The 13,724-nt window shown below is 33.0% G+C and overlaps 1 protein-coding gene across 26 annotated transcripts in view; it reads right to left on the bottom strand.

Moving 5' to 3' along the window:
- ZBBX (zinc finger B-box domain containing) overlaps window positions 1–13,724 on the bottom strand; it is a 283,593-nt gene that overhangs the window by 255,234 nt on the left and 14,635 nt on the right. For all 26 annotated transcript variants that reach the window (XR_008547313.2, XR_010155869.1, XR_008547311.1 and 23 more), the window contains 3 exons: window positions 12,948–13,035; window positions 7,716–7,764; window positions 6,911–7,020 (listed from right to left, as the gene is read on the bottom strand). Coding sequence is in view for 16 of the 26 variants with exons in the window: in XM_054682343.2 (XP_054538318.1) it covers window positions 6,911–7,020; window positions 7,716–7,764; window positions 12,948–13,035 (247 nt within the window). In the remaining 10 variants the exon portion in view is untranslated. The remainder of the gene's footprint in view (window positions 1–6,910; window positions 7,021–7,715; window positions 7,765–12,947; window positions 13,036–13,724) is intronic.

The following is a 13,724-nucleotide window of genomic DNA, read 5'->3' on the forward strand; positions in this document are numbered from 1 at the left end:
CCTCAACTACCTAGGCGCAAAAGAAACATTCACAAAATAATAAAAGTCATAAGACAACAAACCCCAGCCAACATCTTACTGAACTGGGAAGTGTCTAAAATGCTGCCCCTAACAACTAGAAAAAGACAAGGATGCCTACTTTTACCACTTCTATTCAACATAGTACTGGAATTCCTAGCCAGAACAATCAGGCAAAAGAAAGAAATAAAAGGCATCCAAATTGGAAAAGAGGAAGTCAAATTATTTATGTTTGCTAATGATGTTATCTTATGCCTAGAAAACCCTAATGGCTTCTCTGACACACTCATCAATTGATTGGATAAAGAAAATATTGTAAGATATATACCATGGAATACTACTCCACTATGAAAAAGAATGATTTTACATCTTTTACAGCAACATGAAAGGAACTAGATGGAGGCCATTATCCTAAGTGAAATAACTCATAAACAAGAAGTCAAATACTGCATGTATTACTTGTAAGTGGGAGAGCTAAACAATGGGTGTTAACTAAACACATGGACATACAGAGTAGAAAAATAGACATTGGACACTCCATACATTGGAAGGGTGGGAAAGGGGTAAAGACTGAAAAATTACATAGTGGCTATGATGTTCCCATTCAGATGGTGGGTACTAAAAGCCCAGACTTCATCACTACACAATATATCCAGATAACACAACTTCACTTGTACCAACTAAATCTATAAAAATAAAAATAATAATAAATTATAACAGAGCAGTGATATTATATGTTTTATCTCATTTAATCCTCACAACAACTCTATAAATTTACAATCACCATTGTATCTCCATAATGAAGAAGAGATAACAAAAGAACATAATGATGAAGAATTTGTCCAGAGTCATACAAGCTAATAGTGGTGGGGACAGAAATTCAATCCTACCATGTGGCTCAAAGCTTAAGCTCTTAACCACAACAAACATTACTAATCTTTAAATTAATCATTTACAATAAATTAAAATAGTAATCAGTTACAGACACTCTTCAACTTACAATGTGGCTACTGCCCAATAAACCCATCATAAATTGGAAACATTGTAAGTTGAAAATATATTTAGTACAAATAACCTACTAAGCATCATAGCTTAGCCTAGCTAACCTTAAATGTGCTCCAAACACTTACATTAGCCTACATTTGAGCAAAATCATCTAACACAAACCTATTTTATAATAAATTGTTGAATATCTTGTGTTTTTTTTAACCTTCACGATCACATGGCTGACTATGAGCTTCCTAGAATCGTATTACACCACATATCACTAGCCTGGGAAAATATCAGAATTCGAACTTTGAAGTATAGTTTCTACTGAATACACACTGTTTTTACACATCATAAAGTCAAAAAATTGTAAGTCAAAAATGGTAAGTCAGGGACCATTTATATTGAAGAACCTTGATAAAATCCACGATAAAATAAAATTCAGTATTTAAAAAGAATGCATGGTCTGGTATGTATCAAAATCCAAATATATGTTTTTCAAGTGTGATTAGCTACAAGATGATGGAATTTTTACTTCATCTGAAGAAAAACAAACACTATCCCTAGCATAGAAACTAGTCCCCTCTTCGCATTCTTGTTTCATGAGCTTCATTCTAGAGAAATGATAAAAACATTATCTAAAATCCATAATTTTAAGTGTAAAATAAACTTTAAAACTATAATTTTATATAAATACATGGTTATATCATTATATTAATATGGATTTCAAAATATATTCTGCATAATTTTTATTTAATATAACTTGCTAATTTTAAGTGAATTTCTCCTAAACATTTGGCACTGTTTTTACACTATAATGCAGAAAACTGAAAATGAGTTTCAGCATATAATTCTAAGCCAAGTATCTGTTAACAACATACTTTTAGTAAAAGTAGCCAAACGAATATTTGTAGACTGGAAGATCAATGCTGGACTTGCAGAGTAAGCTTACATATTTTGTTATACAAGGATATTTGGATTAAAATTGAGTTAAAATTACCTCCAATTGGAAAATCCTTTTAGGCAGTTTGTACAACTGGCAGAAACATGCTAAAAATGTAAATAAGGACTCCTTTCCACCACAGATGCTTCCTCAGTGATGGAATATCCAACTGCAGTTTTAACAAATATCTTGTTAATTTGATGAATGCCAGATCAGTTGTGCTAAGCTTCAGAATCCATTGAGTTTAATTAAATTATTCACATTTGCCAAATTAATATATAAGAAAAGTGGAACTTTTGGGCTTTGTCTTTGCCATCAATATATGTAAATGGATAGGTCATTAAAAAATTTGCCAACAACAAAACACACTGTTTATTGTCTTCCGTCTGTGTGCTGGACACAATGCTAAATATTTTACATGTATTAACTCATTACGTGTGATAACTTTGAGGTACAGATTACTGTTATCCGTAGTAACCTATTTCACAAATGAGGAAACAGAGATAAAGAGGGATTAAGTCATTTGCTGAAGGTCACATAGCTAATAACAGGTAAAGTTGAGTTTCAAACTCCCAAAACACAAGCCCTTAACTCCTACCTCCCATACACAATTTTCCCTGGTGAAGGCCAAGGAAATATATATATATCTATATCTATATACATAGATATAGATATCCTTTATATATATATTCATATATACACATATGTGGCTTTCAAATATATATATTCACTCATTATCCAGTCAGCATAACCATATGCAATAACAGATGCTAAGAACACAAGATAACATCAGAGTTTAACAATACCATGGTCTACTTCACTAAATCTGCCTAATTTGAATTTTTAAATAGCTTATTATTATGTTTTGACAACTAACATGGGATATTCTTTTTATTCAAATAAAATAACATTCTTTCTCAAAATCATTTTAAAGAATGTTTAAATTCTTTATTCTAAATTCTGGCTTGTCTACACAGTGTTTTTCAGGTAAATCAGCTGTTTAATCACTGCATACAATGTCACTCTCCTGTGCTTTCCAGCCAAGGCACCTGCTGCTTATCTTGTCTGGGACATCCTTCTTCTTACTTTTCCTTCTTTCTTGAAAAACAGATCCTTTATTTTCGGGTCAAGCCCTATCTACTTGTGTCATACTGTTCAAGTTCCATGGCTCAAGTGCTTACCACAGAGTAGGAGTCACAAAAAATATTGACTCATAGCTCCTTTATAATTCCTTTTCAGATCATTAGAAGCAGATCCCAACAATTTAATTCAACCTGTAAGCGCCTTTTAGCTTTCATACTTTTAACTTAAGAAATATTAGCATTTGTTTATAATTCTTACAAATTTCTGGACAGCAATTTTTTTAAGATTCCTTAAATTATTGCCGAACATCATATCAAATAAGAAAATAATATAATGTAATAAGAAGAGTATTCTACTACCAAGAGCAGGGGTTTTACATTTAATATTGTTATTAGCTCTTTATTAGATGTGCAGCATTCGAACTCAGAGTCCAGTTAAAATTGCCATTAAATAAACCTAACAATATAGATTTAAGTCAGAAATGATTATGGCTAAGTTCTCTAAAACTGTAACATAATATACAAATATTAGTATACACAATCATTAAATTCTTTGAAGAGGAAACTGCTTTTTACCTATGTGTTATATTTAAAATTGCAAATGATGCTGCAGTACCTTCAATGATAACTGAAAGGAAAATATGTGTAAATTAAGAGAATGTCTATATTATGAAATAGTTTCAAAGAAATAATTCATTCGTTAAATATTTGTTGAGTGCCTACCACACTGCAGGCATAATTCTAGGTGGTGGGCACACAGCAGTGAACAAAACTATACTCCTACCCTCATGAAGTTTACATTGCAGATAAGTAGAAAATAAATAAACATATAATCAATGATGATCAATATTACATAGACAAATGGAGTAGCTTCACAAAACTGGAGAGTGCAACTCAGCTTTTACTATTTTACAAAGGGCTATCAATGTAAGTAACATTTGAATTGATATTTATTGATATGAGGAAACTGTGAGGGAAGACTATTTATTGGAAAAAGATTAAGGGCTTAATTTTGAACACATTAAAATAGTGATGCCTATTAGACATCCAATAAAGGTGTTGAGTAGGTAGATTGAGCCAAAACTTCAGGGGAGAGGTATAAGGTGGATGTGTAAATTAGGGGATGATCAATATAGATAGGGTCTTTAAAGCCAACAGAGGGGTTGAGATTGCTAAAGAGTAGGTATAGATGGACAAGATTAGAGCCCTGTGGCATTCCAACATTAAGACGTCAATACAGAAAACCGGCAAAGAACAGAGAAGAAACAGATATCAATGTCAAATGAAATCAAGAAATCATAGTGTCCCAGAGGAAGCCAGCTGAAGAAAGTCATAGATAAGGAGAGGGATACTGTACTATAAAATATTCCTAATACATTAAGAACTGAGAATTGACCATTGTATATGAGAATGTGGAAGTCACTGGTTGACCTTGACAGAAACAGTTCCTGGATAGTAGTGGAGACCCAAGACTGAATGGAGAGAATTCAAGAGAGAATGGGAATCCAGTGATTCCAGTTCTAGGTATACACCCAAAAGAACTGAAAGCAGGGTCTTAAAGAGGTATTTGTACACTCATGTTCATAGCAGCATTACTCACAATAGCCAAAAGGGGGAAGCAACCCAAGTGTCCACCAACGGATGAATAGTTAAACAAAATGTGGCACATACATACAAAGGAATATTATTCAGCCTTAAAAAATAAAGAAATCCTATAAACCATGCTGCTATAAAGACACATGTACACGTATGTTTATTGCGGCACTATTCACAATAGCAAAGACTTGGAACCAACCCAAATGTCCAACAATGATAGACTGGATTAAGAAAATGTGGCACATATACACCATGGAATACTATGCAGCCATAAAAAATGATGAGTTCATGTCCTTTGCAGGGACATGGATAAAACTGGAAATCATCATTCTCAGTAAACTATCGTAAGAACAAAAAACCAAACACCGCATATTCTCACTCATAGGTGGGAATTGAACAATGAATACACATGGACACAAGAAGGGGAACATCACACTCTGGGGACTGTTGTTGAGGGGGGAGGGATAGCTTTAGGAGATATACCTAATGCTAAATGACGAGTTAATGGGTGCAGCACACCAGCATGGCACATGTATACATATGTAACTAACCTGCACATTGTGCACATGTACCCTAAAACTTAAAGTATAATAATAATAAAATAAAATAAAATAAAAAAATAAAAAAAATAAATCCTGTCATTCCACAATATGAATAAGCCTTGAGGATACTATGCTAAGTGAAATAAGCCAGTAACTAAAAGGCAAATAGTGTATGATTTTACTTATATGAGGTAGAGTAGTCAAATTCTCAGAGACGGAAAGTAAAATACTATTTACTAGGGGATGGGGGGAATGGGGATGGGGAAGTGATTGTTTAATGGATACAGAGTTTCAGTTTTGCAAGATGAAAACAGTTCTGTGAATGAAGCATAGCAATGTTAATATACTTAATGCTACTAAACTGTATACTTAAAATAGCTAAGTTGACACATTTTATGTTATATGTATTTCACTATAATGTTTTAAATGTTCATGAAATTGGTACCAATGAGAAGTTAAAGAGCAGTCAGAAGTCATAATTTTCTGTAATTTTTTCATTTCACATTATAGCTTTTAAGAGAAGGATATATAGTCTAGGCGTGGTGGCTCACACCTGTAATCCCAGCACTTTGGGAGGCAGAGGCAGGCGGATCATGAGGTCAGGAGATCGAGACCATCCTGGCTAACATGGTGAAACCCCATTTCTACTAAAAATACAAAAAATTAGCTGGGCGTGGTGATGCGTGCCTATAATCCCAGCTACTTGGGAGGCTGAGGCAGGAGAATTGCTTGAACTCTGGAGGCGGAGGTTGCAGTGAGCCAAGATTGCGCCACTGCACTCCAGCCTGGGCAACAGAGCGAGACTCCATCTCAGAAAAAAAAAAAAAAAAAAAAAAGAGAGAATATGTGTCACTTGTGAGAAAAGAAAAAAAAGACATACACAAATGTCCATAGCAGCCTTAAACATAATAGCAAAAATATTGAAACAACCCAAATGTCATTCAATGTATGAATGGATAAACAAATTGTGTTATAACTGTACAATGGAATACTACTCCATAATACAAATGAACACATTACCAAAAATTTAACATGGATGAATCATGTGGAGCAAAAGAAGCCAAAAATATATACTATATTATTCCATTTACATAAAGTTCAAGAACAGATATCACTAAATCTATAGTGTTAAAAATCAGGACAGTAGTTGCCTTGGTGTTGGGGACTGATTGGAAAAGGCACTTGAGAACTTTCCAGGGTAAAGGTAATCTTCTAGGTCTTGATAGAGGTGGACACATTAATCAAAAGGCATCTGACTGTACATTTAAGTCCATCCATTTCATAGTAAATTATGCCTCAATATTAAAAAAATAGACAATGGGAGGATAGAATATGATGACAGCAAGTATATACAACTCTTCAGAAGAGTTTTACAATAATGGGGTGCAGACTTGGAGGTCAAAAAGAATTGTTGTTGTAGTTTTGGTTTGGTTTTGGTTTTGGATGGGATATACTGCAACATGTTTGTGTGCTAATAGGTATGACTCAAAGGAGCGGAGACAAGGTCTAAGTTGATGTCTTTAAACAAGAATGAGAAGATGAGATTCAGAGAATAAGTACATGTATTGGCTGTCCCCAGCAGCATGCATGCTCAACCCACAGTAACAGTAATGAAGAAAAAGTATATGGCTACCAAGCAAGTTAAGTTGGGAGAGGTGTATGAGGCCATGTGAAAGTTCTATTCTAACTGCTTAATATACCTACTATACAGTATATGTATATATACTATATAATGTACATACCAGTAGAGCAGCTTTGTTCTCACACTGTCCACAAACTTTCCCATTTATCTTGGGTTTTTCACATTCTGAAGAATTTGCCATTTTATAATTAACTGTTGGTTTCACTGGCTCTGCAAGATAAAAAATAATATTACTCCAATCATTTAAAAATATGTTAAATTTTCCAATTCATAAATTAATGAAACTATGCATACTTCCCATCTCTGTATCAAACTGAAGCCCACATAGAACAAATTCTAAACATTTATAGTTATATATATTCATAATAAATATATGTATATAAATATATATTATATATATTTCTGAATTTTTTCTACCAAACTATATTAATCATGCAACATTAAATGTGTTTACTATCCTCCAGAAAAACATCTTATTTCCTTGGGAATTATTATAAATTCAAATTATATTTTTGGTTTTGCTATTATTAAATAATTTATTAAAATATAAAGCAATTTTTCTATTTTTAAAAATCTAGAGTGAAATTTTAATTTATAACTTACACCGCTAAATTATCTTCCTTATTAAAACATTACATCAATAAAATTTAAGGAACAGTGCTGTAAAAGTCCTCACTTTTGAAAAACACTATTACTATAATCATGTACTAAGTTTACATTTTTTGACACAAAAGCCCCCCTAACCACCCGAATAAAATTTATGTTGAAAATCAATGTGTCATGATTTGGGGGTTTAGAATCTTTATACTGCCCGGACAATTCTAAAACTTTAACTTTATTTGTAATTAAAATGTAAAAGAAAGGGATGTCTTTAGCATTTATTAACATGGTGATAAATTATTTACCTTGAATCTGTTCCTTCAGCAATTTTAATTTCACTTTTCCAGCAGAAAACTGTATTAATAAAATAGATACTATTTGTCAGGTATATATTATCTTATTCAATGAAAGTTGCTAACAAAAATATTAGAAAGCTGTAGCTTTGGTGCTTTTCGAACAAAAATTTATTTTTAAAGAATAATATAAAATTAATAGGAGACCATCATTAAAGCATATATGTACCTTTTAATTAATCTAATAGAAATTCATAAAAAAGAAAATAAATTTTAAAAATATATCTAAACCAGTTTTTGAAAACATAATTTGGCTTTTAAACAAAAACCATTATATCTCATCATGAAATTATTTGCTAGTATTCAAATATTGTAAAGGTTTAATACATCTTTTCTATTTCTGCTCTTTCTGAGACACATAGTCTAATATTTGTGTAAGCTGAATCTAAACTGAATTGTGACTAAGCTATTCTGCTTACACTACTATAGAAACCCATATTATTTTATTTGCCCAGTTTAGAGAACTGCATGTGTAAGCATCACAGACTTATCCTTCAAAAGTATTATTTGTGATCACTGACTTTCCTAAATATTAGCCAAAAAAAATGAATAAATAAGATTCACTGCTAGATATTTCAAATAAATCATCACTTAAAATTTTGGGATTTTAATATTTTAGGAAGTAAAATACACTTGCCAATTGAACATGCTTGCCTTGATCTTATTAAAACCAACATTTAAAGTACACAAACGAGAATGAAGGATGGTATGCATTTATATAGATACTGTCAATTCAGGCCTAGTTTTCAATTTGCAATTTGCATGCTCAATTGCTCAATTTGTACATGAGAATATGAGAACAATGACTGCCTCTATATCTATGGCTGTAGCAACTGCAGTCATCTGAAAATGTAGGCCTAATTATTCTCAGTGAATCTAGTGGTTTTGCTTCAAAGGGGCAGTTATTTTTCACATTCTTCAAAGTAACTGCTCAGATGCTATGTACTAAACACAGCAGAAAAGAAAATAAGATTGAAATCATCAATTTTTCTATGAACCACACTTTTATTTTTAAACTGCTACTGTTATACAAGTTACAGATAATCTAATCTCATTTTTCATAACCAAATTATCCAGTATGACTACCTTAATGATACATCTGAATTGAAACATGATCAGTGTGGTTGTAGGCTACCCTGGATGGAATGGATAGATATGCCCAAGCAAAATGAACCCATTATTAGGGAAATTGTATAATTTGTTTTTATTATTATGAATAATATTGTTCTGCTCTATGAATACAGCCATATTTATTTCAAGTGGTTCAAATTGCATAAAAATATTTCAGTGAACAAACCTCTAGCTGCTATTTTTAGACAAATAGAATTTCCTCATAGGTCTGATTTTTATCTGTTAGGGAAAGGGTTGGAGGTAGGGTTGAACCAAGGATGCACATGCTTACACAAACACACAAATACACATATATGCACATGTACATATACATATATAATACACGCATATGTATATATACATATAGATAGAAAGATGGATATCTGCATATGTTTGTATATACAAATGTCAGGAACTTAATATACTAAAGCCTATGCCTTATTAACATGCAGACTCCTCCACCAGTAGGTATTGAAGGGGTGCTATCAGGGGCCAGGAAAGCTTAGTGGATTTACCACACAGACATATTATCTATGCCACTGGGGTCAGAATATGCTGTCATCATCAGCCTCCCTGGCATTCACAAATACCTCCGAACTCCCACCAATGCCTTCATCTGCCACACTGAGCCCAAACTTCTCCTACAGTCATCTTTCAGACGTTCTCACTGTCAACCCAGTTAGCTACTGAAACTTCGCAATTCTGTACTAATTGTCCTTCCTTCCAAGCCCCCACTGCCATTCCGTGGATCTTCTATTAAATAGTCATTTATGTATCTTATGCTTTAAACCTTTCCCAAAAATGTTTCATCAAAAGTTTACATCAACTGAAAGCCACCTTTGCTTAGACACAATCTTCACCAAAGCGCTTCCCACAGGACCTAGCCCCTTTCCACTTCCTTTCACATACCGGGAGAGAGAAAATTTTTCTATTTGCTCTTCAGTGCTGCTTCCAGAATATTATTGTGCTATCATGACTCAGCAAAGGTGCCTCTACTGTAGGTCCCCACCATCCATTTATTGCTTGTGTCAATATCTAGGGTCTCTTCCACCTGAACTTCAGCAACCTGCTCGGTATTTCTCTCCATCACATTTCTGCTTGACAATCTTAGAGACTTCAATGTACATGTTCACCTGACATCCTGGTTTGAAGACCCTCCAACATGCTGGCTACTGTGAACATCTAAATGCCTCTTCAGCCACCTCACCATTATAACCACATCTGGCATGTAAGCAGCATTCTGAATAGCCACACCTTCAAAATCTCAGACTCTAAAGTTTTTCAGTGCCAACCTCAATCACCTTATCTCTTCCGTCTGATGCCTCCAATATCTATGTACCATTGTGATAAAAATAATACTGTAGAGCCTTCTACAAATCCATGCTGATCAACCTCAATGGGCTTTACGGCTCTTTGGCAATCCATTTACTCATTTGCTGCTAATCCCCAACCACAATTCCCACAGTGGCTACTCCAAACCTCTTCATTCCCAAGAACTCAAATTCATCCCATTTCCCTTAATTCACCTGAGCAGACAATATTGTCTTCAACTGTCCTAAGGAAGTTGAGGTCTTCCCATTAAAATTTTTCAGCGTCCCACCTCACCACTTGTCAAAAACAATCTCTAAAATTTATTTTCATTGCCACCTGTTTTTTCTTCCACCTTTCTTGTCTCACACACACACAAAAAAATATGTCTTCCTTTCCTTGGTGAAGGCCTCTTTAATGGACTGCCTCTTCAAAGACCACACACCCAGCAACTGGCACCTCTTTCATCTACACTTTTACTCTTTCCTCTACTAGGATGTCCATCTTTCATTCTACAAACTGGCCCACATCATCTTGACAATTCTAGAAAAGAATATAATAAAGTCTTTCCTTGATTCTATCAAACCCTTGAAAGGTCACCAACTGCTTTCATGCTGGCTGCAACAATAGTCTTTACTCATTGCTTCCCACCATTTTCGTTTCAACCAATTGAAATCTACTCTCTTATTTAATATTGAAACAATCATCAAATTTAGGGCTTTAAAATATTTTCATTATCCAGAAATAGACATTTTAATGTAATGTTTAGGTATCATTACAAAGTGGTTTCACATGTTTCAAGAGTTTTTGACATTGCTCAAAAGCTCTTTGAAGTGGTTAGTAGGTATTATTATGCAAGTTTACAAGTGTAGTAATAGAGGCTTGGAAAGGTTAAGTGAATGTTAATCTATATAACCTAATACAGAGTTTCTAGACCTCAGCATCACTGACATTTGGGGCCGAATAATTCTTTGTTGTGGGGATTGTCAAGTGCATTGTAGGATGTTTAGCAGCACCCCTGGCCCTTACTCACTATATATCTTTAGCAAAAAAAAAAAAAAAAAAAAAAAAAAAAAAAAAAAAAAACGCAAAAACAACAACAAAAATATACCTCTCAATGTTAACAACTGAAAATGTCTCCAGACTTTGTCAAATGTCTCCTGGGAAGCAAAATTGCCCCCTTCAGAAACACTAGTGTAAATATATACTCAAAACTTTTTCACTACACATATATTGGACATTATTGACTTCATATTTTCCAAAAATGTTCTCCTTTATTTTTGTCCTTATAACATTGAACTACTTCGATTTTATTTCGCCATTCTTTTTCTTCTCAATCTCTCTTCACTAGAGAGCTGGCAAATTATCTTAGACAAGCCTGAGAGCTTACATGTCAAATCTTGGCCCTGACTTTTGACCTTGAGTGAGTTATTTAGTTTTTTTTTATATTAAGTTATTTCATCTGTGAAACTGGAATAATAATAACATCCTCTTAGGAGTGATATAAGCACTTAATGAGATAAGAAAGGAAAAGAAGTGAAACTGTTGACTGGTATTAAAACTTATTGAGCTTATTGAGTGAATATTAAAGTTCTCTTTGCCAATATAGTTTACACACTGGCTTTCTTTAAGCTTTATTCTTTATACCTCTCTATGTTTTACAAATCCTACGGAGTACATTTACTCCCTTAACTTCAACTATCACTTGAAAATTCAAACAAAACTCTAAATGTATACCCTGTACTTTTCTAAGTCCTTTCTTTACGCTGTCTCTTAGTCAATCCAGCCTGTAATATCAATTATATGTTTGACTTCCTCCTCTCCTTTCTCACTGTTTTATGGTTCCATATTTTTCTTTATATATGTTTTCCTACCCTTTTAATTCAGCCTCCTTTCATCTGACCTCTAGTAAGACTATTTTAATAGTCTTACAAATAGCCTGTTTCTAGTGAGATAAGTTTTTTTAAACGTTGGGGTCAAAACTTTTATAATTGATTTTCCCCTAAGATAGGGAATGACACCAGAGAATAAAACACTTTCTCAAAGCCAAAAACTTTAGAAGTGCCAAGTAAGATCTTTGTAGATTCCAACTGACCCAATGAAAGTTTAATGATAGGTACATAAAAAATAAAAACTGTGTAAGCTAATACTTACAAAGTCACGAATCTTGCACTAAAGAATCCAGAAGCAAAATTGTTTTCTTTATGTAAAGACACTTATCTGATTTTCATCTTAAATATAATATTATATTTTATAGCACACAGTAAAGGAGCAGCAATTCTATAGCTGGGAAACTGAAAAGTATTTTTTTCTTGAGTATCTTTACACATGGAATCAACAGTATATGAATAATAAATTATTATTGAAGCAGAATATAAAACATTAAACAAATGTGATATAAAAGTAGGAATAAAGTCTCTCATTTGTTATATTAAATCACATTAGCTTTCACCTTAGTTTAGAAGTATTTAGTTCTATTTTATATACTTTAAACCAGATCCACACTGAATGGAAAAATTCAGTTTGGGATATGGGAGAATTCACTGCAAGGTAAAATTTTGAAATCAGTTTGTAGCTGAAAAACAAAAACATAATTCAATAATGAAAGTTGCATATTACCCTGCAAAATAAATCAACAAGTGAATAATATGCAAAGTTGTTAAAATAAGAAAACTATATTCCTGAGTATAGAAGAAAATGCAAGACCTAAAAAAGAATATCTTCTTGCTTAGCAAAATGCGTAAGAATCAAATAGTATCTTCTTACCTTAACATTTCCTTTATTTTGTGACATCATATATGATTGATTGACCAATTTGCCCACTTTTCCAGATTTCCAGTAATACTCGCTTGACCTTTAATATATATAAACAAGACAAAATGTAATCACTAAATACATTTCTCCCTTTAATGAAAAGAAATACAGTGTTCCTGTTTCAGAAAATGGAAATTCAGTTGTTAACATGCAATAAACAAGCAAAAAATGAAAAAGAAATATCAATAATGTCACAATATCCTCAGTAATTTCAAAATGTAGCTTTATCATATTTATGACTTTTGTGGAGAAATGAATAAAATGAAATGTCCAAACACAAATGAAGAATTCTATTTCCTTGATATTCACAATGACTAAAGATAGCTTTATTGATTTGTAGGAAACTTTACAGGTCTTTATGAAATTTTAAAAGCTAAATGTCCCCAAATGTAAAGAAGAAAAGCAAGCAAACCAATACCCCAAAATATTCAGGTGGATCTAGTAAGTGATGAATTCCTTGTTAAAACCTCTAATGATCTCCCACATTGAAACATAACAGAGATTACAAAGAAGGCATATTTTAGCTGTACAGTTTTTAAGGCACTTGAGCTTTGTTTACTTGAGCATAACAAAATATTTTTGAAGTTATCAAGGCAGAGAGTCCAATTATCATTAAAAAATAACAATAAGACAAAAAGTTGCCCAATATCACACAGAATAAATAATTAAGATTGGAGCACTAGACTTCTATTTTCCTGGCTAGTGAGTGGCAGGTTCTCATTCTGGCTA

This window comes from Pan troglodytes, chromosome 2, assembly GCF_028858775.2.
Source record: "Pan troglodytes isolate AG18354 chromosome 2, NHGRI_mPanTro3-v2.0_pri, whole genome shotgun sequence".
NCBI classification, from domain to species: Eukaryota; Metazoa; Chordata; class Mammalia; order Primates; family Hominidae; genus Pan; species Pan troglodytes.